Source organism: Nycticebus coucang, chromosome 9 (assembly GCF_027406575.1).
Source record: "Nycticebus coucang isolate mNycCou1 chromosome 9, mNycCou1.pri, whole genome shotgun sequence".
Taxonomy (NCBI): domain Eukaryota; kingdom Metazoa; phylum Chordata; class Mammalia; order Primates; family Lorisidae; genus Nycticebus; species Nycticebus coucang.
The window spans coordinates 76620861-76647062 of NC_069788.1; the positions used below are offsets into that span (position 1 = coordinate 76620861).

General features: G+C 45.4%; 2 protein-coding genes and 1 non-coding gene across 3 annotated transcripts in view; 2 read left to right on the forward strand and 1 right to left on the reverse strand.

The window, feature by feature from the left end:
* The first annotated feature begins 12643 nt into the window (after positions 1 to 12643).
* Positions 12644 to 16539, forward strand: LOC128593649 (tubulin beta-2A chain). Its single transcript, XM_053601863.1, has 4 exons — positions 12644 to 12784; positions 14007 to 14115; positions 14460 to 14570; positions 15288 to 16539. The coding sequence occupies exons 1-4, from the start codon at positions 12728 to 12730 to the stop codon at positions 16346 to 16348; spliced, it is 1338 nt and encodes a 445-aa protein (XP_053457838.1). The 5' UTR covers positions 12644 to 12727; the 3' UTR covers positions 16349 to 16539.
* An 821-nt stretch (positions 16540 to 17360) lies between these two features.
* BPHL (biphenyl hydrolase like) overlaps positions 17361 to 26202 on the reverse strand; it is a 33573-nt gene continuing 24731 nt past the window's right edge. Inside the window, exon 7 of the mRNA XM_053601864.1 lies at positions 17361 to 17675. Within this exon, the coding sequence (XP_053457839.1) occupies positions 17588 to 17675 (88 nt within the window). The 3' untranslated portion in view covers positions 17361 to 17587. The remainder of the gene's footprint in view (positions 17676 to 26202) is intronic.
* On the forward strand, positions 24846 to 24950 carry LOC128595265 (small nucleolar RNA U13). The gene has a single exon (XR_008382902.1). It is a non-coding gene; the product is annotated as a small nucleolar RNA U13 (small nucleolar RNA).

The window sequence follows — 26202 nt, forward strand, 5'->3', positions numbered from 1 at the left end:
CAGTTACCATGGAGACAGTGACTTGCAGCTGGAAAGAATCAACGTGTACTACAATGAGGCTGCTGGTGAGTGTTGGGATGTGCTCACCCAGTCACCTTGCTTTCCATTCTGTGGCAGATGAAGTGTCCTAGGAACATACAGATGACCAAGTCATGCTTCTTACATATTCATTTAAAATGCCAGCTGCTGGAAAGATGCACTTTATGCTCCTTAGGACTCCTGCCTGTTCCGCATGATTGAGCATGCTCACAATCTCCCTTTTCTCATTTTCTCTAATGGGCTCTGCTGTGAGAGCCCCAGAGAACCCTGCCCAAGGGTCCTCTGCCAACTACAGGTCTAAAAAAGCTCTTGTTTCCTCAGGTAACAAATACGTACCTTGGGCCATCCTGATGGATCTGGAGCCAGGCACCATGGACTCCGTCAGGTCGGGCCATTTGGCCAGATCTTCAGGCTAGACAACTTTGTGTTTGGTATGTAGTCACCACCAATGGGAACTGGCCCGATGACTCACCTTCTTCCCAACAGCTGTGGAAAACACATTTTAGTGTTCGGTGCCCAGGTCAGATTTTGTCCACAGGCAGCCTGTAACCGCCCAGTCCAGGGGTGGTCATGGCTCTGGCCTCTCTCTGGATGCCTCAGAGATCACTGTCAGCCAGCAGAGGCTACACCCCTCCCAGTACAAAGCAGCCTCTGAAGGGAGGGAAGAAAGAGTCAGAAAAGCATCAAAGCCTTAATTGGCTACAGGTGGTATCAAAGGATCAGCGACAACAGGGAACCACTTCAAGGAGCTCCTGTCAAAACACAGGGAATGACCAGAGGTTGAGACAACTGCTTAGGGCCATTTTTTCTGTTAATCACATCCTGGCATTTGTATCTGAACTGAGTATTGGTGGAAAGTCAATGTTTAAGATGCATGTATTTTAAAATCCATTGAGTTTTCTTTCTTTTGTTTTCTCTCTAGTTGATGTTTACTAATCTGCATAATGACTTAAATGTTCCAAACACTGGGGCAATCCCTCAGCCCAACCTATCTCACACAGCAATGCAAGTTAACTTGTTTCTACCTGCTATGAAAAACAAATACCCCTTTAAAAAAATCTGATCCATTAATTTTTTTAACCCTATCATCTTAATAGCCTTATATTTGTTTTATTTTATTTTGATTTACTCGATTTATAAAACCACATTTGTCTTATTTTATTTTGATCCCCTGGGTTTTTGAGAGACACTGATACATAGGGATCAGACATGGTGGTCGAGCCCTGCCACACCATCCTGTCCATCCACCAGCTGGTGGAAAACACCAGTGAAACATGCCATGTTGACAATGAGGCCCTCTTCAACATCTGTTCACATACTTAGAAGCTGACAGGAACCTCAGCCACCTGGTATGGGCCCCCAGGAGGGGAGTCACCACCTGCCTGCAATTCCTGGGCCAGGTGAATGCAGACTTGCACAAGCTGACCATGAACATGGTGCCCTTCCCCTGCCTGCACTTCTTCATGCCTAGCTTATGTGTCCCCGGACCAGCCATAGCAGCCAGCAGTTCCATGCCCTGATGGTGCCCAAATTCACCCAGCAGATGCCATGTTGTTGCCTAGCATCCAAATACCAAGAGCAGAGGAGCAGGGAGAGTGAAATGTTTTTAGCAGCTGCACAAAGATGGCTTCAATATGATTCACCAGCCTGAATGAGGCAAGAGAATAAAAGCGGAGCTAAAGATCTGTCCTGGCCACTCTGTATAGGCATTAGCCAAACAGTCTGTAACACTTCTACCTCTACTGTAGAAGATGTCTCTGTTATCTGTATATCCTTCCCTTGGTATGTGCTGGGCCTAGATAGTACCTTGCAACTTCTTTAACCTTCCCTCGCCTCTGAAGACAGGTAGCCTGCTACATGATGAGGCTGAAGACAGGTTTCCTGCTACATGATGAGGCTGCCCCGCCGCTGACGTGATCAGATCTGCAGCGTTACTGCTTCCAAACAAAGACAAGCAAACTAGTGAGAAAATCTTTGGTCTTTTCATTCATTTCTAAATCCAGTGCCTGTCTAGATTATACTGTATTCAAAATCTTGCTTCATCAGAGTCCAAGGAGGGATCAGAGATGATTAGCTATTGCTGAGAGCTCCAGAGCACCATAAAAATCACAGACATCTGAAAGACAGTCTGCAGAAGACACATAGATTAGCCAAGGGGCCACTCTAGAGCCAATGGCTAAAGGCCACATGTCAGTTGGTATAGAGGAACTGCCTGAAGAAGTCCTTTGTAGCAGACACTGCTGGCCCCACCATGTGCCTCTGGCCCTTGCACTGCCAAACACGATGACTTTCTACTGTGAACAATTGTGACCTGCCCCAGGGCTCATTTGTCCAACTAGGTAAGCCCCATTTGAAAGGAGGCCCTAGTCATTGATAGATTGGAGGTTAAATTGCCCAACTTCCCTGCCACTCAGGTGGAACAACTTTGAGTGAAGTTCAAACTAGTCCCTTAAAGATGCCCCCAGGTGAGGCCCTTACTGTTCACCTAGCAGCCTGCTCTCTGATTTGACCTCTTTCCCTTTCCCAGCTCATTCCCCATGATCTTTCCAATACTTTGCAGGATGGACACCACTCTCATCAGCCTTCCCTCACATCCTCCTCTCAGGGTCTGCTTCAGGAGACCTGACTTGAATTGCTCATCAAAGAAATCACACATTAGTTCTCTATTGCTGGTAGCAAGTTACCACAAACTCAGCAGGTTAAAACAACACGATCTCCTTATCATTTCAGTGGGTCAGGAGTCTAGCAGGACCTGGCAGGTCCTTGTTTGCCTGACCAGCCCGGGCTGCACTCCCATGAGGAGCTCAGGGGCCTCTTCTACCCTGGTGTAGGTGCACAGCATGACGTAGTTCCTTGAGGTCTGAGGAACCCCATTTTCTGGCTGGCTGTTGATCAGAGGCTGCTTCCTAACACACAGTCCTTCCCATGACAGGGAAAACTCTCCTTCATGGTCATCAGAATCCTCTGCTTCAAAGAGGTTCAAAGAAGTTGGGTGATTAGGTAGCCCCACCCAGACAATAGCCTTACGTTAAAGTCACCTTTTGGAAACTTAATGACTTCTGCAAAATCCCATCACAGCAATGCCTTGATTTGTGTTTGATTGAACAACTAGGAAAAAGTATGTATATCCCTGGGCCAGTTAAATCTTGGGCCATCTTAGAATTCTGTCTACCACACATGGGCTGTTTGGGGAAGGGGAAAACCATGGTCTTTGGCACAGGATGAACCTGAGTTTTTCTACTTACTAACTATATGGCCTTAGTCAAGTATTTCAATATCTGAGCCTTAGTTTCTTTATGCAGAAAATGGTTTTATTTTGCCCACTTTAGAGGGTTATTTTGAGGTTTAAATTAAATATATATATAAGGTGCTTGTCGCACAAGTTTACAATAATTGGTTCTGTAATAAGCACCTTGTTGAGGGAGGTGTTCAAGGATAGGCTAATGTAACTTGTCATGGGTTCTGCAAAGGGAAACCAAGGTAGACGTATCTTGGAATATCTTTTAATTTTTTAATTATGATCTTAAGATTCCTTTAATCATGAAGTCTATGTTTTCTATAAACCTCCTTGGGAGAGTTAATATACTCACTCATCAGCATAAGGCCTTAACTGATTGGTATTAAATTATTCTGTGGTACTAACTTTAAGGGGGTGGTGCCTCTGTGCCCAAAATGGGGAAGAGTAGCAAGAGGTGGAAAACGAATCAAAAAGGAAATGTAACCACCTTACAATTGCACTGAGAACTAGTTCTGATTCAGTAAATTCAATTTGCAACTGAAGTAGCTACAGTGGAAATGTAGCTCTGGCTGAACTGAGAATAGCAATCTAAAATTTTCTGAATCAGCCCTACAGAGCTGGGGTCTCATTCTAACTCACCTCCAACATGTGTGTCCTGGCTTTCTTGTTTGCTTCCCCATTAAGCCCTTTCAGCTAGATCTAAGATGGCACCTTAGATTTGATTCCCACCATAAACTCTGGTCAGATTTGGCAGCTCATTGGCTAATCCAGAACATGGGCTGCTGGCCTTGGCCTTTGGCCTCCCTCTGTCTTCCCATCCTTGGTCTGTGCTTTCCTTACTGTGAAAGGCCTCAGCTTCATTTCTCTAAGGTCAGTGTGAAATATTTGTTTGGTCTTTGACCTTATTTCCTAACATACAATTTCTTGAATCTTTAGACTCTCCAAAATTGATGTTATTTTGTGTGCTAATGATTGATGAGTGGCTGGCAGCCCCTAGGTAACTCCAGGTTGCGGGGGACATGGGGGGGCTGCTTACCAGAAAGAATAAGGCAACAGGGTTGGAACTTTCAGCCTACCCACCAACCTTGGAGGAGGGGAGAGAGACTGAAGGTTAACCTGATCACAGTTAGCCAGTGGTTTAATCAATTATCCTTCCATAAAAGGGAATGAAGCCTCCATAAAATCCCCAGAGGATTGGGTTTGGAGAGCCTCCAGGTGTCTGAACACGTGGGGGTTCCAGGATGGAAGTGTGCCCAGGAAGCTCCATATCCCTTCTCCCATGCCTCACCCTGTGCATCTCTTCATCTGTATTCTTTGTAATATTCTTTACAATAAACTGGTAAACAGGAGTGTTTTTCTGAATTCTGTGAGCTACTCTAGCAAATTAATTAAACCCAAGGAGCAGGTATGGGATCCCTGATTTATAGCCAGCCAGTCAGATGCCCAGATAAAAAACTTAGGACTTGTGATTGGCATCTGAAGGAGGAGGGGCAGACTTGGGGACTGAGCTCCTAATCTGTGAGATCTGATGTTATCTCCAGGGAGACAGTGTCAAAATTGAATTGGAGGATACCCAGTAAGTATTGCTTGCAGAATTCCTTGCTTTCCTGGTGTGTGGGGAAATACCCCTATACATCTGTTCATAAAAGTTTTCTGTGTTGGTTGTTGTGGTGTGAGAGCAGAGGAAAAACAATTTGTGGTTTACTACTCACAGAGTCAGTATTGGCATCTCAATGGGACTGATTATGCCTCACTAATTACAAAACTACCTAACCTTAAAAGTCATCTGTAGATAATGTCAGCATACATGTATTCATGATTAACAAATTTTTAATTTTGAAACACATCTGGTTGCACATTACTTCTCAATCCTATCATTCACCAAAAGGTCTTACTCTCTCCTTTTCTCCCAACACTCACGCAGCAACTAAGCTGCTCTTGGTCTATGAGCCCCCTGCTGGCCAGTGAGGAGAATGTCCGCCCAACATCTCTGATTTCCTCCAAGTTAACTGGGCATGTTAACAATGAACAGGAGGTAAATCCCTTCCCTCTTTCAATTTTCACAGCATTATAAAATCCCTCTTATTAAACCTATCTCAGATGAAGTCTCTCTCACATATTTGTCTCCATCTTCTTTAATCTCCTCTTTTGTCCAGTTATTTAAAAAAATCTACTCATTTCTTTGTAATCAGAAAATAATACTAAATGGTGGGTGATAAATAGAGAGAGTTGGAGAGCCCTGTAGGTACTTGGTACTCTTACTTTTGGAGAAACCATCACACCTCATATCAGATAAATTTCTATTTGTTAACTTTTATATTAATTGTAGTTTAAATGTTATGATGTAAAAGTTGAATGGCATTTGACTAATTGACATGTATTCTATAGTTATTTAAACATTTATTAATTTTACTATTACAGTTGTTTTCTTTTTATATTTGTATGTCTTCAAATATTTTCTTAGATCTGGAAGACCAGTACTGTCCTTATGGTAAAATTAATGTTGCTGGAAAGTTTAAAGAGAGGAAATAACAAGTATTCCTTCCAGTTAGCCCCAGTATAATTAAGTTCATGAACTTACCACCATGTGCTTGTGTTGGCAGCACTGTACAGACAATTCAGTAAGGTTTTATAACCTTGGTATATCATTTGTTGCGCATTTTTGTGTGGCTTCACCAGAATATTGGAGCTTGAATTAGAGCAATGAACAAATATTATATTTACTGTTAAACTTGGCAAGAGGGGAAGTAAAATCTGGGTCATATCAGACCAATTTTATGGGGATAATGCCATGAAGAAAATGGCAGTGTACAAATGGATTAAATGTTTTTCTGAGGGGAGAGAAAGTGTCACTGATGAAGAGAGGTCAAGGCAGCCAGCAATGAGCATAAGTGACAAAACATTGCAAAAATTCATCAAGTTATGTGTCAAAATTATTGGCTGACTGTGAAAAGGCTAGCAGACCAAGCAAACATTGATAGAGAAATGGGAAAATCTTAACTGAAAATCTTGGCCAACAACTCACTGCTCTTGCATTATGACAATGCACCAGCTCACACTGCACTGTCTGTGAGGGAGTTTTTAGCTCGGAAACAAATAACTTTATTGGGACACCCTCCCTACTCACCTGATCTGGCCCCCAATGACGTTTTTCTTTACCTGAAGATAAAGGAAACGTTGAAAGGAAGACATTGTGAAGACATTCAAGACATTAAGGGTAATATGATAATAGCTTTGATGGCCATTTCAGAAAAAGAGTCTCAAAATTCCTTTTAAGAGTGGACTAGGTGCTGGCATTGGTGCATGGCTTCCCAAGGGGAGTATTCTAAAGTGATTGTAGAGATACTCAACAATGAGGTATGTAGCACTTTTTCTAGGATGAGTTCATGAACTTAATTGTCAGACTTTTGTATACATAAATATAGGCAGGATGTCACATTAGCAGTAACAAAATTTCATGGCATCAAATAATTTAACAAAATTAATCCACTCTATATTAAAATGTCTTTTTCTATTGTTGGACTACATAACAATTAGGCATAAATAATCACTGATTGTAAACAAGTAGCAGTATTTCTACACAGTCAATGTTTCTGGTATTTAGTTGGGAAATAAGGAGGCAATCTTGGAACCAGGAACGATAGGGATTTCTCTGAAGCTCCCCCTAGGAGACAGGATTGACCCATAACTTAAATGTTCTAGGCCCAATAAGCACTTTTTAAAAAACGTACATCAATATCCCTTATAGTTTTTTCTTTTTTTAAAGACATTTCCTATTTCAAATGCTCCCCCACCCCACCCCAGTATTTCACGAGCTCTATGGTGTTTGGTTGTTGCTCCACGAAAAGAGTGATCTTGAGAGCTGGCAGCGGGCAGGGCAGCAGCTTCTGCCTTAGGGGCTGGAAGCCCTGGCGGGTCTGTGCAGTGCCAGGAATCTGGCAGAAGCCAGGACAGACCCGGCAGGGAGGGTGGCGCTGCGAGGCCAGGCGCCAGGGGGCGATAAGTCTCGCGTCCTCACACTCCGCACAAGACAGGGTTGTTAAGCTCTGGACAACCTGACTCTCTCACCACCCGCAGGAAAATATTGACGTCATCTTTTCCGTAACTGCTGTTTGCCTTGAAAGTGAATCAGAACGGACTGTAAGCTCCGGGAGCTTTAGAGAGAAATGTCCAGTGCTTTTTCTGCACCCACGTGGCAGATGGAAGGCAGCGTGGCCGGCCCCACCCAAATTCCTTGGCAACCCAGATCTTGGTGAAGTGTGAAGAAAGCCTAGACCAGAGAGAGGTGGCGAGGAAAGTTGGATGGGAACGGGCTCTCCTGGGTTCTTCGTGTCTACCGGTGCCTGCCACAGCTTGAAAACCTGGGAGAGAAGGTGGTCTGGCTGCGAGCAGGGCACGCACGTGGTGCCTCACCTCAGAGTTTAGCAATTCCGCTGCTCGTCCATTTCTGCAGGACTAGCTTTCCTTACCATGGGCACTTCAGGGTTTAAGGGTGAACATTAGGGAAGCTGCCTCCAAACAGCACAGGGCAAGAGGGGGGATCATTTCTGCTTGATAGGAGCTCACGGAGAGACACTGGAGTTGAGTTCTGATTTAAAGAGAATAGCTCCAGGAAGTAAGGGAGGGAATAATAAACCAATTGTAATAGCTAAGATATAGAACTTAGTGTAGGGCAAGTGGTATTCTAAGTGCTTTCACACATTGCAGGCTTTATTACAACTCCAGGAGGTGGATACTATCATTATTCCCACTTTACAAATAAAGCAAGGGAGGCACAGAGAAGTTAAGTAACTTATCCCACATCACACAGCTAATAAGTGGCAGTGTAAGTATTTGTCATCAACTTCTAGGGCCTGTGCTCTTCATCAGTCAAGGAATTGGCGGGAGGGTGTTAAGTTCAGGGGAGGATTCATTTCAGTCTGTTAGGAGCCATGAGGAGCAGAGAGAGTTTGCTCAGAGAATTTGGTATGGTCCAGATACTCTAGATCAGGAGGAGAGTGGTAGGAGTTGGGAGTAGGTAACATACATCTGAAGATTTGTGAGACTGTGTCTGATTTAAATCATGGCAAAGAAAGTATAGTATTTCTTCTTAATGTTAGAAGCAAAAATAATTAAAATTGTGTCACAAAGGAACCAACAAAAAACTAAACAACTAAGAATAGGAAAAACAAAGAGGAAGACAAGACATTAAATATGAACAGTGAGGAAAAAAATCTAGGGAATAGTAGAAAGATAGACTTGCGGTCTTTAGCACTTTCTAAATTTTCTAAATTTATATTATGTATATGCATATGTGTAAAATAAGTATAAAATATATGCACATGTAATTCACGTGTACACTGTATGCAAATATGTATATTTATATACAGTTTATTTGGGGAAAGCACTTAATAAGAATTTGACATCTGACCAGGAATGGTATCTTCAGTTTTGAAAGGCCCAAATAATTGTAATAAAAATGGGAAATTCTGGGATATGGCACATTCCAGAAAATAACTGAAAAAAACATTACCATATGTTGTTAACTCTAAATTATTATTGTCATCTGATGCAAACATTTGCAAACTTTGATGGGGCTGGTATTTTAAAAGTACATTAAATTGGAGTTTAGACTGCTCGTACCTTAAATGCTTTACATAAAACTCCTCCATTTTCATAAAGAGATGATTTTTTAAAAAGTAGCAGGCAGGGCTGCATTAGGTGAGTTTCATAGGAAAGAGAAGTTGGAGATGCCTAGTTCCCTGGGCTTGTTCTGAGGGCACAAACAAATAGGATGTGAAACTGTTCCATAAAAATTGAGACAATTTTATTGCTGGGATTTTTGTGTTTTTATTATTCTGCAGAGGAAACTGGGGTAAAAAGCCCAAGTCCCCATTACTTGGACCAACTAAATCTATTTCAACTTCATCATACCTGTCACCTTTAGAGATGGCATTAACAGTAGTATTGTCTTAACATCACATATTCACAGAGCATGTTTCACTAGAACGTTCTCATCAGAACCATTCCTGTTGGGCCTTCTGAAGGCAGGAGAGGGGGCGGGGCAGGCAGAAAGAATGGTAAGCTCTGCTCCCTGCCTGTAGCTCAAGCAGCTAGGGTACCAGCCACATACACCGGAGCTCGCTGGGACCACCACACAACAATGACAACTACAATAAAAAAAAATAATAAATAAATAGCAGGGCATTGTGGCAAGCGCTTGTAGTCCCAGCTACTTGGGAGGCTGAGGCAAGGGCATTACTTAAGCCTAAGAGTTGGAGGTTGCTGTGAGCTGTGACGCCATGGCACTCTACTCAGGGCAACAGCTTGAGACTCTGTCTCAAGAAAAAAAAAAAAAAAAGAAGGAAGGAAAGAAAGAAAGAAAGGTAAGTTCCCAAATCCTTTTGGAAAAAATAGCCTTCTACTGGGAACATACTCTCTAGTCTGAATTTTGCCATCACCCCACAATGCCTTCAGGGTAGGAGTGGTGGAGCTCAAACACTGTGGCCTCATCAGGTCTAAAGCAGGAAGTGACTGGTGGCTGGCTGATGTGGGTCCCCTTCCCCATCTCCCTGCCCAACAGCCCCAGCAGCCCCAACAGCAAGAGGAGCTGTTCCTTTTTAGCACAAAGAAAAATAGATAAAAGGAGAGAGTGGGGGAAGAAAACGTTTTCCCAAAGCTCTTCAACAGCTTTGGGGAGGGGAAAACTAGTTGGTTCCATTTCCTTCTGTTATTATCTGCATCTGTGTTATACAGAATAACGTGGCTTTCAGACAGCCTGACAGGTTTGGGTGTCTACTCTGAGGGAGGAGAGCAGGAACTTACAGCCACAGATGAGTCGCTTTAGGCAGGGCAGGCATTATTTAAAAATGTGCAGTGCACATTTAACCAGTAGCTGTCAGGGGTGGTGCCAGGGGAGGAGATAGCCAGAGAGCAGGCAGGCTGGGCATTTGTTGAGCAGGAAGCTGCCCTCTTAGGAAGAAATTTCCCTGCCAGTAATCCACAGAGCAGACAGTCTTTAGGGGCCTGGAACTGCACTAATAAACACTGTCATTTACTTATTGTGTGTTCACTAAATGTTCAGTTCACAGACAGCACCTAGTATCTTTGCAACATAACAAAAACCCAGTTCCCATTTTTCAGATGTGGTAGCAGAGGCTCAGGGAGATTAGGGACCTGCTAAAGGGCCAAGCTGGGATGCAGCAGTGTGGCACATTCCACAGGCCCATCTGGTGCTCTCCAGGTAGGAAACGCCCACTGCTAAGGATCCCTATGTCTCCAGTATTGTCCCTTCTAGGTCTCATCCCTTGTTCCTACAGGGCCTAAAATTTCCCCCTTGAATTAAAACACAAAGACCAAGAAGCAGTTATCTCCAGAAAATCATTGTGGAACTGTGTTATCAGTGAAATTACACAGAGAAAAGCAATTCTCTGGAGCAGCTCCAGCTGGTAGTGAAGAGCCAAGATGTGGGAGTTGAGGTAGGAGTCAGGGGAACATGGAGGCCAAGCTCTGAGAGCCTGTGAATAGCACCAGTGGGACAGGCTGTCCAGTAGGGCCTAGCAGCAGGGCAGGGAAGAGAGAGGGAGAAATTCTAAAAAAAAATCCATCCCCACCACAAGAGGAGGTACCAGGCACCAGCATACTCTCATGCTGGGAGATCTAGGCTTCCTAAAGCTGGGGAGATGCAGACACAAATGGGCCCCAGGGGCTACTCACAGATACTGACTTTTAGTTTTTACCGTGGGTGTAGACAGACTATTAACATGGCAAATGGGATTCATATTTCTAATGATGGCATCACCTTGGGTTTTATGGAGGCATTTTTGTTCCATAAACTCAACTGGCTTTCACATGTAGTTTTTCATTTCCTACTCACAGAGCCAGCTCCGGGGCACCTATAATTATCATCATATTATATTTGGAATGGACTGTGAAACAAGGCAGTCCCCAGGCCCCAGTTACCTAGCCCACTGTGCAGGGTCATCTTCGCCAAGTCTGCATCCTACCCAAGCCTTTAAAACTCACCTGGCTTCTCCTGGTACAAAGAATTGAGATTCCTTCAGTTACCAGCTTTGTGACTGGTCAGGTCTTTCAGCCTTGATTTCTGAGCTGTGGAGGTGGGGTGGTAATAATGCTTACTCAACAAGGGCTTGTCAAAAGAAATATGCATAATGTGAGCAGCAAATGTGAATCACATATGTAATTTTAAATTTTCTAGTAGACACGATTTTGAAAGTTAGAAAAGTGGAATTAACTTCAAAAAATATGCTGTTTAACACAATGTATCTAAAACATTATTTTGACAAGTGGTCAATATTTAAAAATTATTAATAGAATATTTTACATTATTTTAGATTACAGAGTCCATGAAATCCGGTGTGGATTTTACATTTACAGCACATTTCAACTCAAGGGTTCAATAGCCACATGTGGCTGGAGGCAACAGAACTGGACAGGGCAGCTCTGTAAAGTTGTGAGGATTAGATGACCTAAGATAGTTAACGCGCTCTGACGCTAGCTAACACATTAACACATCAACTCCTTCCCCTCCTTCTCTCTCCCCCTCTCCCCCTCCCACTCTCCCACACACCCATGCAGAATTTTCTGCATTTAAGAGGCCAAGTACTCAAGAGCCCAAAGGAGACACATGACAAATCCAGCAATAAGCGTCTCTCAAACTGATCATCTTCCTTCCATGCAGAGGTGAAAAGCTGCCCACCCCGCCGTCCTCGATTTACTTTAAGACAGTTGCCCATAGCTCCTCCAGAGCGCCCTCACTCCTCTCTGCGCTGCGCTCACTCCTGGCGTTTATACTCGCCTCAATTTCCCACTCGGAATGAAAAAAACTAGGCCCGGAGTCCAGGACCCTGCCCAGATGCAGGAAACCTAAGCGAATAGCTGGACACCTCACGGAAAATGTAGCTTCGGTTCTAGGCTCTCCACTCCAAAAGGGTCCTCGATGCCTCTCCCCCACCCCCAGAGGCAAGGACCCTGTTTGGAGGCAGTCTTACTCCCTGGTTCCAGGGTCCGCCGCTTTCTAGCGGCCATAGTAGGCAGGGTAGGATGGGGACTGCGGCGAGCCAGAAGGACCCAGGGCTGCTCACAGATCGGAGAAGGGGCGGCCTCACCCATACAGCGGGGAGGGGGCGGCCAGCTGGCTCCATCCAAAGCCTGGCCACTGCTTTTTTCCGCTGAATGTCAGGGCTAGGAGCCCACCCGGACCCAGCCACTAGCCAGGGCGCCCCAGCACAGCGCACCACACCCCAGCTCCCCCTTGCGGTGTGGCAGCCGCGCAGGCCACCCCCACTGCCGCAGGCCCGCCCACCATGACGTCACTGCGGGGCGGGACCCTAGTATATAAGGTGGAGCTGGAGGCGGCAGATGTCAGTCTCTGTGCTGCTGAGCTCGCCGGTCCTCTTCGCATTCACTGCTCCGAGGACCAGCGCCTCCACCCGCTCCGCAACCGGCACCATGCGCGAGATCGTGCACATCCAGGCAGGCCAGTGCGGCAACCAGATCGGCGCCAAGGTGGGCGCGCCGCCGGGAGGGGCCGCAGGCCGGGGTTGGGGGTGCCGAAGGTGCTGGCCGGGGCGGGGGCGGGGGCTCGGGGGAGGCTGCTACAGTGCTAGACTGCCGGTGTGGCACATTCTGCGGCGAGGCCGCGGGGTGGAGCCCAAGAAGCTGCTCGACCTGCCACGATGCCCGCGGCGACGCAGCTGTGTGTGTCTTTAATCAGGGCCTTTTAAATATCCTTCACACTCAACCTTTCTGCAGGCTGCACTTAGCATTACCTTGGGTGTAATAGTCTCTAAATTGTGGATCGGGGCTACGGTCATATTTATCCGGTACCCTCATGTGAAATTTAATTTGTATATTTTGTGTCGTTTGAATGAAAAAATGCAGTGTCACTGGTCTGACAGATGTTATAGAGGTTTTCCTTCGGGTCTCACACGCGAGGGTGTTAGATCAATTTCTTTACACAGGCATCGTCTAGACGTGATGACATATAACGTGATGCTGTCGTTTCCCCTCTGCCAGGCAGCAGGTGACTGCATTGGTGGGGGCTGTAATTACCGACCATGGTAGGGATGCAGCAGTGGCCCTGGTGCATGGGTGTGGGCGGGAGCCTGTGCAAGGACATGGTCTCTTTCAAAACCGCCATATTGCCCACCCCAGCCTCCCTGCCCCCTCTCCTGCTGCAAACTCACAATGGAGTCAGAGTCCTCATGATGGCCAGCTCCTTCCACTGCTGCCCTGGCTCTTGTCTGCCCTTTCCTGCCCAATCCCTACTGTGGTCAGTGGCATGCTGTTAGAGGGCTGCAGGGGGTCTGTGCCAGGAGACACTGATTCCTGGAGACAGCCACTGGGTGGGGTCCACCTGTCCTCAGTCCTGCCAGGACCCATCCATGAGCTGGGATGGAGCCACACTCAGCCCTGGCTGAGGTAACAGAACCTCCCCCAGCCTTCGCAACACCACCCCTTCCCCAGAAGGGAATCTGCTATGCCCCCTCCTCTTCCCATGTCCTCCCAGCCTTCCAGTCTGTCACCATAATATGGCCGATGCTCTGCGGATTTCTAAGCCCCTAGCAGCAGCTGCTGCAGGAAAAAGGGTCGTGCAGCTCCTTGGTCTCTGGGATAAGAAACGATCTGACTGCAGTGGCTGCTATTCCAAGATCATGGCAGGAAGATAAGATCATCCTTGGTGACATTTAGGATGTCACACCATGATGTGATTCTTCTTTCATTTCAGTTTTGGGAGGTCATCAGTGATGAGCATGGGATCGACCCCACAGGCAGTTACCATGGAGACAGTGACTTGCAGCTGGAAAGAATCAACGTGTACTACAATGAGGCTGCTGGTGAGTGTTGGGATGTGCTCACCCAGTCACCTTGCTTTCCATTCTGTGGCAGATGAAGTGTCCTAGGAACATACAGATGACCAAGTCATGCTTCTTACATATTCATTTAAAATGCCAGCTGCTGGAAAGATGCACTTTATGCCTCCTTAGGACTCCTGCCTGTTCCGCATGATTGAGCATGCTCACTATCTCCCTTTTCTCACAAGCAGAAAGCTCCCCTGATCTCCTTTTGTCTCAGATGCTGGAATTTTCTCTAATGAGTTCTGCTGTGAGATCCAGAGAACACAGCCCTGCCCAACGGTCCTCTGCCAACTACAGGTCTAAAAAAGCTCTTGTTTCCTCAGGTAACAAATACGTACCTCGGGCCATTCTGGTGGATCTGGAGCCAGGCACCATGGACTCCGTCAGGTCCGGGCCATTTGGCCAGATCTTCAGGCCAGACAACTTTGTGTTCGGTATGTAGTCACCACCAATGGGAACTGGCCCAATGACTCACCTTCTTCCCACCAGCTGTCCAAGGCCCATTTTTAGTGTTCAGTGCCCAGGTGAGACTGTGTCCATAGGCAGCCCTGAGTCGTGGCGTGTCACCACACAGTCTATGGGTGGTCATGGCTCTGGCCACTCTCTGGATGCTTCAGAGATCAATGTCAGCCAGCAGGGGCTCCTGCCCCCCTCCCAGTACAAAGCAGCCTCTGAAGGGAGAGAAGAATCAGAAAAGCATTAAACAGGGCTTAATAGGCTACAGGTGGTATCAAAGGATCAGTGACAACAGAGAACCACTTCAAGGAGCCCCAGGTCAAAGCACAGAGAATGACCAGAGGTTTAGACAACTGCTCAGGGCCATTTTTTCTGATCACATCCTGGCTAATTGTACTTAACTTAAGTGTTTTAGAATGTGAATGTTTAAAATGCATATGTTTTAAAGCCCATTAGGTTTTTTAACCCTCTTTTTCACCTAATAGCCTCATATGAACTAAATTTACTTTGTATTTTATTATCTCCCTTGTTTTTGTGGGTCACTGATATATAGAAGAAAATTTTAGGTAAATAATGTGTAAACAAGAAGAATCTGCCATGCTAAGACTGAGCCTACCTTCGTCTTCACAGTCAAAATGACCAAATGTGAAATTCCTTATGTTTTACGGTCTAACATTCCCTTTTCCCTCGGGCAGGCCAGAGTGGAGCCGGAAATAACTGGGCAAAGGGCCACTACACAGAGGGAGCCGAGTTGGTAGACTCCGTCCTGGACGTGGTCAGGAAGGAGTCAGAAAGCTGTGACTGTCTCCAGGGCTTCCAGCTGACGCACTCGCTGGGGGGCGGCACCGGGTCCGGCATGGGCACCCTGCTCATCAGCAAGATCCGGGAGGAGTATCCAGACCGCATCATGAACACCTTCAGCGTCATGCCCTCGCCCAAGGTGTCAGACACGGTAGTCGAGCCCTACAACGCCACTCTCTCCGTCCACCAGCTGGTGGAAAACACAGATGAAACCTACTCCATTGACAACGAGGCCCTGTATGACATCTGCTTCCGCACCCTGAAGCTGACCACCCCCACGTACGGGGACCTCAACCACCTGGTGTCGGCCACCATGAGCGGGGTCACCACCTGCCTGCGCTTCCCGGGCCAGCTGAACGCAGACCTGCGCAAGCTGGCCGTGAACATGGTGCCCTTCCCGCGCCTGCACTTCTTCATGCCCGGCTTCGCGCCCCTGACCAGCCGGGGCAGCCAGCAGTACCGCGCCCTGACGGTGCCCGAGCTCACCCAGCAGATGTTCGACTCCAAGAACATGATGGCCGCCTGCGACCCCCGCCACGGCCGCTACCTGACCGTGGCTGCCATCTTCCGGGGCCGCATGTCCATGAAGGAGGTGGACGAGCAGATGCTCAACGTGCAGAACAAGAACAGCAGCTACTTCGTCGAGTGGATCCCCAACAACGTGAAGACGGCCGTGTGTGACATCCCACCCCGCGGCCTCAAGATGTCGGCCACCTTCATCGGCAACAGCACGGCCATCCAGGAGCTGTTCAAGCGCATCTCGGAGCAGTTCACGGCCATGTTCCGGCGCAAGGCCTTCCTGCACTGGTACACGGGCGAGGGCATGGACGAGATGGAGTTCACCGAGGCCGAGAGCAACATGAATGACCTGGTGTCCGAGTACCAGCAGTACCAGGACGCCACGGCTGATGAACAGGGGGAGTTCGAGGAGGAGGAGGGCGAGGACGAGGCTTAAGAACCTGTCCAATCAGTTGTGCATCCTTAGTGAACTTCTGTTGTCCTCAGCATGGTCTTTTTATTTGTATACTATGGTGCTCAGTTTTGCCTCTGTTATAAATTCACACTGTTGATGTAATAATGTGGAATTCCTCTAAAGATTACAGTATTGTCTGTTAAGATATCTATACTAATAAAAAAGCATGTGTATAAAACCTTGTGGTCTATATTCTCACATCAGGTAATTTTTATTCTTTCACTAAATGCTACTTAAGAATAATATTTCAAGGTTTAATATTAACAGCAATATATGACTTATGCTTTCATTTACTAGTATTCCTGCACTTTTAGTAAAAAAAGATGAAAATATACATATATACATACGTGTGTGTGTATATATATATATATATGTATTTTTTTTTTTTTTTTTTTTTTTTTTGAGACAGAGTCTCAATCTACTGCCCTGGCTAAAGTGCCATGATGTCACAGCTCATAGCAACCTCCAATTCTTGGGCTCAAGCAGTCCTCTTGCCTCAGTTTTTTTATTTTTTAGTAGAGATGGGGTCTCAATTTTTGCTCAGGCTGGTCTTGAACTCATGGGTTCAAGCAATCCCCCCACCTCACCCTCCTAGAGTGCCAGGAATACAGGCATGAGCCATTGCACCCAGCCCTATTTTTTCATGTTCAGTGGCCCAAAGTATTAGAATAATCTCTCAAATTGGTCCAGGAATAATGATTTGAGGATAAAACAAACCTTCTACTTTTTATTGTTCTGGTATTCTATGAATCTGTAGCAGCAAGGACCTGAAGGATGAATTTTCTCCTGTTTTTCTACTTCTCTTTGAACAGTGTGACAAATACAAATAAACAAATGAAGCTTGGACCTCTCAGACGAAAGGCACAGTATGCATTCAAGGTGTCCTAAAATTATAGACATCAAATAGTACAAATGTTCCACCTAAAACTTATTTGAACATAAAGCAAATTGTGGCAAGAATTTACTTTTTAACATAATGACAGACATTTATAACTTAATGTTAAAAAAATCAGATTTAATTTTTGTAGCTGTTGAAGATAAAGGCTGTTTTTAGTATGTCATTATTTCTATATGATTAGAATCAGATTGGAGGGGGAGGGTAGGAATCCTAGGAAGAAGAAGACTGTCACCCAGTGGAGGAGTTTCAAAAGCTCCTAAAAGCAGCAACATGATCAAGCCCCAAGATAAAGAACCAAAAGTCAAATGTTCTCTGGGACATTTTCATTGTAGGAAGTCTTCTGCTAACTTGTTGAATTCATTTGCAAAACGCAAATGCAGGTTGTGTTTGCCTTCTGGCATCAGATGCAACCTAAAAAAAAGGGAAGAAAAACTTTTGATCAATAACAAGCCATTTAAAAACCCCTTATCTTCGCCAACATTTCATGAAAACCTAAAGTGAAAAAAGGCCACTTTTTTGCCATGACCACTATTAAGGGAAAAAAAATATAGCAATATTAACTTGCCATGAATGTAGACAGGAGGGTAAAGCCCCCTGAAGTTTATGACCACCGTGGAGGTTAACTGTAAGGCAATGGCTTAACAAAGGCACACATATTGCATTTGGAATAAGGTAACACATGGTTTGACTAGAAAACAGAGTGGGGAAGATGATTTGCTGGTTACCTTAATAAAATCCATTTTAATGAAGTTGATTTTAAGAGAGAAGATTGGAAAGATGAGAAATGTGCAGAATCCACTGGATTAGAGCAGGTGAGTTTCTTGATATTATCTTATGTTGTAGGAAAGTACAAATCAGAATTCACAGCCGCCACCAGTCTGCTGTTCAAGGTTCCAAATCACCCTTCCTTTTTTGGATTACTGAATAAGTCTGAATACGAACCACCAGACAAATGGCAAAATTCCTTAGGCCAGTGAGGGTGGGGACCTGTGTCAGGGCCCTGCTGCAGCTGTCATGGCTTGGCATTGGGGCAAACTTTACTGTCCTTGTAAAGCCAATGCTTTTCAACAGGACTTTGATCAAATGGGACTGGCTTGCAATTTATTTAACAAAGGCAACGTTCTCTGAGTTCTATATTTTATTTATTAGCTGCAAAGGCAGAGAAATAGGACAAGTGTTAACACTTCTAGGATGTAAGCACAAGGTCAAGCCATTTTGTCTATAATGAAAACTGGACCTTAAAAGAACTATTTTGGGGCAAGATTACAGTTACCATATTCTCTGACTTTCAACACTGGGAGGCACTAGGGAGGACTTGGAACTTAGCTACATTGTGGGTGATGGTGAGGTACCAAGAAAATCAACTTGAAGACATATTGTTGGCATATATCCAAGGCCCTTGAAAAGTTAATGCTATCAATAACTATAACATGGTAAATTCAATTTTAATGTCAGAAAAGAAGTATGAGTGTGGGACAGCATCTGTGGCTCAAAGGGGTGGGGCGCTGGCCCCATATGCCAGAGGTGGCAGGTTCAAACCCAGCCCTGGCCAAAAACTGCAAAAAAGAAGTATGAGTGTGGCCCTACACAAGGAATATGGTTTGCAAGTGCACTCAAAGTGTTTTCAGGAAACAGAAAAGAATTGCCCAAGATGCTGAGAGGTCATAGAAGAACATATCTAAGCTCTAATCTGTACTATGCTGGGTTGCTACACTTGATGTCTTCCTCTGTACATACCTAATCTGGCTATGATTTGCTAGTTTCTGAAGAGTAAAGAAGGTCAAAACAGCAGCTGTGAATCCCTTCTTTATAGTCATTCAATACTGTCTACACTCATCCAAAAATAATCTCTAAATTTGGGGGAATAACAACTAGGTTCCCTTCATTATAATACAGGAGACCTGCTCTGGACATTGGATGGATGGACGATGCCTTTGAGGATCATGTCAAGCTCCTTAGTACACCTTTCTCCTTTAGGTGTGACACAGGATTCACTATACTTAAAAACTTAATTGTGTGTTCCTCTTTGGGCACAGGACTACACTAGACAGGCATAAATATCAGCCATCAAGGCAAGGCAGGAATTCTGCTGTTGACCTATGTTTTTACCCAAATAACAAAAGGACCCAATCACATACTCCATGGAGAGTGGTTTTAGAACCATCACATTCTCCAGGAAAATCAGTAGGAAACCCCCACTGCCAAACACATGGCTCAGTAGAAAATGAAAGGGACTCTGAGTGGTTAGAGACAACTTCCTATCAGCTGGGGCAGGTTCTTTATTGCATTTGGCACCTTTATAAAAAGAGGTCTGATGCCACAACTTATGAAGAACTAGAAGCTATCTAATCCCACAGTATAAATTCAGGGTTCACTTTTCTTCTGCTGATATGGTCCTGGTAGGTGGAGATGGCACAGATAAGATGCTAGTCTTACGAGGTTACCTTTCCTTCCTCATTCAAACCTTTCTCAGCTTCACTGAACTTCCAGCTGTAACTCCAAGAGTTACGGATATTAACAAGGCTATAAGCAATGTGCTGTAGCATGTCTTCACATTGGATTAGTGTGATAAAACTTTAATTTCTCAACCCAGAAAGCTGCCAGTCAGTCTGTAAGCACTGTTTTTGTTGTTGTTGTTTTGCAGTTTTTGGCTAGGGCTGGGTTTGAACCTGCCACCTCCGGCATATGGTGCTGGTGCCCTACTCCTTTGAGCCACAGGCACTGCCTAGCACTGTTGCTTTAATTGGAAATCAAAGTAGGCTGCTGGCTCTTTGAACCAAGACTTCTTCCATTATGAAACTGGTTGGTAATGTGGCTGGTCACTTTTTCATGCATTCCTTCCAAGGACATCCAAACCTGGTTCCAACAGGCCTTCTTATTCGGAAACTAAACCTTTTCCCTTTTCGTTCTGCTCCTTCTAGAAAACCCATGTAAAAAAAGGTAATAATGGGCAAGCCACATGCTCTGCAGTTGGTCAAGCTGGTGGGAGGGTGTGGCTCCCCCCTTTCAGCCTGAGGGCCACCAGACATTTGGGAATATAGGGCAGATGTCTTCCTAAGAAGCTCCTTTTTCAAATGCTACTATGTCTCATGCATTAGAAAGGAAAAAACTGCCTCAAAGGCTGCTTTGCCAGCAATGCAACAGCTTGGAGTGGACTATTTGCTTCTGGACAGTCAGAAGCTGTTGGATTAATGTTACTATTATTATTATTCTTTTTTAGAAACAGAGTCTTGCTATATTATTCAAGCTGGTCTCAAACTCCTGGCCTTAAACAATCCTTGGACCTTGGCCTCCCAAATTGCTGGGATTATAGTGTGAGCCACCTCACCTGGCCTAGATGGATGCTTTTAAATGGTGTGAAGAGGACAAATCCTTTCAAAATTGCTGGGACTGTGGGATCCTAGTTGAGGCCCTCAGGCTGCAATGAAAGCTTTCTTCTTGGGGCTGCTGAATGTAACTTGGTAGTGCTGTCACAGGTGAAAGATGCGTTTACAGAGTCAGGACATGTCTGGGCTGACCAACACAGGATCTACACTGGCAGGTTGTATCATCTCCCTGAGTCAAAATCCCACATCTGAAAAATGGGGATAGTAACAGTATCTACCCCATAGGATTATTCCAAGGACAAAATGAGACTGTGCATACCAGGTACACAACACAGAACGCACTTAACAAACATCTACTATTTTATGATTCTTTGTATTGCACTTTACAATGTACCAAAACCCTTTTAAAGGTTCTAATTATGTACAGCACATTAAAAAAATGCTCACTCAAGGGAACACAGTTTATCTACATTTGTTAACTAACAACACCTCCAATTGACAGATTCTTTCCTTCAAAGAGCTTTTATAAATTTTGTGGGTAAGATTTGGGGAAAAAAGGTCAACCTCTTTGAAATACAAAGGACTTGACTTTGCAAGCACTGGCTAATTCTGTTTGGAGTTAGTTCTGCAACGTGACCACAAGCAGAGTCTGGAGCTGACAGTTTTCCCTTCTACCCAAGCAGCAGGCAGCTGGAGAGGAGGAGGACTCTGATGGCAGGAAACGGTCACCTGGCAGGAGGAGAGGGAAGGGCAGCCCACTGCCTCCAGGTAACACGTGGTCTAGAGCTGAAGTGGCAGCCACCACCCCGCCTGCAGTGCCTACCTCCCCTCCCAGAAGCCGGCCTCATTTTTCTACAGATCTGAAAACAAAGCCTTGTCACTGGTATGGATCTTTTTCACCTAGGTTAATTCATTGCACTGCAGCTTGTGGTATAGATCCCAGTGGCCTTCTTCAGAGAACTACGGCCATCTCACAACTGGTGGCCTGACTTACTCAGGCAAGGAAGTTGCTGAAAGAGGCCCTTTTCTCCTTTCTGTGGTCCAGATAGAGGATAACAGAGGGACCCCACCCCCAGTCCAATCCCTGCTGGCACCCTCTCTAGTGAACTTAGCACAAGGCCAGTGCCTCTGTGGAGAAAAGCATGCACCTATTAGCCTTTCCCCATCACGGTGTTTCATTTTATGTGTTAACATGACTGGACTATGGGGTGCCCAGACATTTGTCAAACATTATCCGGGTGTGTCTGTGAGGGTGCTTCTGGATGGGATTGACATTTGAATTGGTATACTGAGTAGACAGATTGTCCTCCCCAACATGAGTGGGTCTTGTCCAATCCACTGAAAGCCTGAGGAGAACAGAAAGGCTGAGTAAGAGGGAATTCCTCCCACCTGGTAGTGTTCAACTTGGGACATAAGCTTTTTCCTGCCTTTGAACTCAAGCTGAAACATCTCTCTTCTTGAGTATCAAGCCTGCTGGCTTTCAGACGAGAACTACATCATTGCCTGCCTGGTTCTCAGGCCTTCAAACTTGAACTAGAACCACACCTTCAGCTCTCCTGGTCTCCAGCTTGCCAACTCATACTGCAGACCTTGGGATGTGTCAGTCTCCATAATTGTGTGAGTCAATTCCTATGACACACACATCTCTTTCTATGTATGTGTGTGCGCATGCACCCACATACACTCATATTGATGGTTTCTCTGGAGAACCCTAATATACTCAGATACCTACACTGATAATGGTGTTGAAAGTTAGGACAAAGGGGAACTTGCCCCTGACCTAACTTCAAGCTGTAACCCAATATCTCCTGGGGACCCTGCCCACCTGCACCCACACAAACATTCCACCTACAAAGTGGCAGCTATTGTGTGTTGAGTTCTAAGTCTTAAATATACAAATACCTCCTCAATCATTCCTCAAAAAAAATTCTGAGAAGCTAGAATTTTGCACATGAAGACACAGAGGTGCAGAAACAGGACATGCTAGTGACTATTCTACACTCAATTCTGGCTGGTCCGAGTCCTTGCTGGGTTCAAAGCAAGCACACTGCTCAGGATCCCAGACACTGACTGGATGGGATTGACATTTGAATTGGTATACTGAGTAGAGCAGATTGTCCTCCCCAACATGAGTGGGTCTTGTCTTGTTCTCACTTGCCTGAGAACTCAGGCAAGGCTCCATTTCCCAACTCTCTCCTTTAGCTGACACAAACCCCAGGTGCCAACTCTTAGCCTTTCTCTCCTGCCTGGCCTAGGTCTCAGACCCAGTCCTGGGGGACCCTGGCCACAGAGACTCAGCCCTCTGCATGCCTCACTCTTATTTTCGTTCTCTCTCCACATGCACTCAGTATTTTAAGATGTTCTAGGCTGCCTCCTGGACAGGTGTTGGAGTGTTCAACAGGAAGAAAGTTACATTTCCACGCCAGCAGTCACTGAAAAGGTAAGAATAAGGAACTGCCTGATCTCAGGAAGATGTATGAGGTGACAGCGGAACCCAGGGAGCCTCACTGGGGAGGACATACTTCAGTAAGGGCTGAAGGAGAAGCACTCAGGCAGGCAAAGAAAGGGCTGAGGGATGGAGAGGGATTCCAGAACCTGATCTGTACTAGGTCTCTAACCCCTGAGATCTGAGCACCCCCTCAGGAACACTGTTGTGGGCTGACTTGTGTCCGCACTCCAAACTAATAGGTTTGAAATCCTAATCCTGCTACCTCAGAGTGTGACCTTATTTGGACAGATAGTCCTTAAAGAGAAAACTAAGTTGAAATGAGGTCACATGAATGGGTCCTAATCCATTATGACTGGTAACCTTATAAGAAAAGAAAATTTGGACACAGGTTCTGAGGGGAGACCACGTGAGGACACAGGGAGAAGATGGCCATCTACAAGCTGACCAGAAAGCCTCAGGAGGAACCAACCCTGCCCACACCTTGATCTTGAACTCCAGAATGGTGAGAAAGTAAATCTCTGTGGTTGGAGTCCCCCAGTCTGTGTAGTCTGTGATGACAGCCCTAGCTAACTGCTCCACATCCTGAGCACATACATAGCTGGACTGTGCTGTGTAGTCACACTGTCTTCTGAGTGTCTGAACCCCACTGCCTCCTAGGACCTATCCACACCAAACCCCAGAGAGTCTAAGGGGGCAACTGCTGCTCCTAGGAACTCTCTGAGAGCGAGCTGGGCTGGCCTTGAGGGTGATGTCACACCTGGCGGCAGGAGATGCCCACACAGAGGGTTGTTAACCAGGCAGGTGGGGGTAACATCAGTGCTTTTCCATCCAGGAGGGAGGGCTGTGCACAGCAAATACAGGCACCGGGGCTGAGGCCTGCTCCCCATCACTGCTATGATCTGAGCAGTCCTCATTTTGTGTTTTGTATCTTGGACGTCCACATAAATGTCTGTTAGGGGGAGGAGTTCAAATATCTAAAAATGTATTTTAAAATCACTGAACCTGCTGTGTAGGATGGCTCAGGCCTGTAATTGCAGCTACTTGGGAGGCCAGGGTGGGAGGATTTCTTGAGGCCAGGAGTTAAGATTGGCCTATGCAACATACTGCGATCCCATCTCTACAGAAAATTTAAAAAGTTAGCCAGGTGTGGTGGCACACACCCATAGTCCTAGCTACTTGGGGGACTGAAGCAGGAGGATCACTACACCCACGAGTTTGAGGCTGCAGTGTGCTGTCATCACACCACTGCACTCCAGCCTGGCAATAGAACGAGACCTTGTCCCTTATAGAAACAAGTAGCAATAACAACAATAAAAACCCCCTAACACAATGAACTTGAATGATCTCTAAGGCCTCTTTGCTTCCAAGAGAGACTATGAGACAAACACAAATTTACATAAGCTGGAAGCAGGTCTGCTGAGCAGCAACACCCTTCATTCAGCTTCTTCCTGACAGGGAAAGGCAGTGATGTTTGTTTCACACATAATATGTATTTCTTGGTAAAAATCTGTGAAAGGACAGACTATGCCTTTAAGTTGAATTAAAAAATGTACTCTGGGAGGCGGAGGCGGGTGAATTGCCTGAGCTCACAGGTTTAAGACCAGCCTGAGCCGGAGTGAGACCTCGTCTCTAAAAATAGCCGGATGTTGCAGTGGGTGCCTATAGTCTCAGCTATGTGGGCGGCTGAGGCAAGAGAATCGCTTGAGCCCAAGAGTTTGAGGTTGCTGTGAGCTATGATGCCACACTCTACCAAGGGTGACAAAGTGACACTCTGTCTCAAAAAAATAAAAGAAAATACTCCTGGCAATCCTTTTGTACTTCACAAACGCGATGATTGGGTGTTCACGTGAATGTGTGAGCTGTGCCTCTTTTGAACCTTGTTATGACATTGGCACATCACCTAATGTAAAATTGTAATGAAAAAAATATACACTGGCAAGGTAATTAAATATCAAGTTCACTGCAAGTTTGCTACATCAACTTGCTTCTCTGTTGTCTGATGGCCTAGTGCACAGAACACAGTAGGATTTTGGTAATCAAGGAATCCACCTTCCTTTGGGGGGTCCAAAATAAACCAACCATATTCTAGTTAGGTTCATGCCCAACATAAAGGGACCTCACAGTACAGGAAGGTAGTAAGTAGAAAATACACCTGTCTTAGTTATTGCTAATAACAATTTACCCTCGATGCATTTGTTCTAAAGATGATTGCTCTTAGAAAATTATCTTCCACAAAATAGTGTACTCAAACAATGAACATGTACAAGGCAAGGGTGTATTTTTCTCCAATACTGATGTACTCTGTTGCTAGGAGATGGATCTGGAACAGAATTCCTAAATTAAACTTTCTTGCAGGCTGAATTTTATTGAACCTGGCTCATTATAAAAGGGCACACACACACTATGCTTGCCGTGTGTGTCAGTGTGCAAAAGCTGTCATTTCTGAAGCTAGAAGATGATTAATCAGGTCACCTGGTACACTACTGCAGGCATCCTATCATCATATTTAAAATACGCTTATAAGTGGCAGCTGTGCGATGGTGGAAAAGCACTGCATGAGAAGAAAAAAAAATAGAGGATTTGTTATTTACTAGCTATGCAACCTTGAAAGATTACTTAATGTCTCTCAGCCCTGATTTCCTCTCTGTAAAATGGGTAATTTTTTTCATAAGTTTGTCATTAAGAATAACTAGCTATGGTATATAAAATACTTTTAAAAATGTAAGATGCTGTTGTGGCGGGCGCCTGTAGTCCCAGCTGCTCGGGAGGCTGAGGCAAGAGAATCGCTTAAGCCCAGGAGTTGGAGGTTGCTGTGAGCTGTGTGAGGCCATGGCACTCTACAGAGGGCCATAAAGTGAGACTCTGTCTCTACAAAAAAAAAAAAAAAATGTAAGATGCTATATGGAAACATCACACGGTACATTGCAAATAATACAGAAGAAAACACAAAAACTGAGAGGGTATAGAAAACTTTCAGAAAGGCGGCGCCTGTGGCTCAGTCAGTAAGGCGCCGGCCCCATATACCGAGGGTGACGGGTTCAAGCCCGGCCCCGGCCAAACTGCAACCAAAAAATAGCTGGGCGTTGTGGCGGGCGCCTGTAGTCCCAGCTACTCGGGAGGCTGAGGCAAGAGAATCACCTAAGCCCAGGAGTTGGAGGTTGCT

Coding starts and splice junctions, on each gene's coding strand:
- LOC128593649 (XM_053601863.1), top strand. CDS start 12,728: ATGCGCGAGATCGTGCACATCCAGGCAGGCCAGTGCGGCAACCAGATC. Junction 14,116..14,459: donor GTACTACAATGAGGCTGCTG/GTGAGTGTTGGG, acceptor TTGTTTCCTCAG/GTAACAAATACGTACCTCGG. Junction 14,571..15,287: donor GCCAGACAACTTTGTGTTCG/GTATGTAGTCAC, acceptor TCCCTCGGGCAG/GCCAGAGTGGAGCCGGAAAT.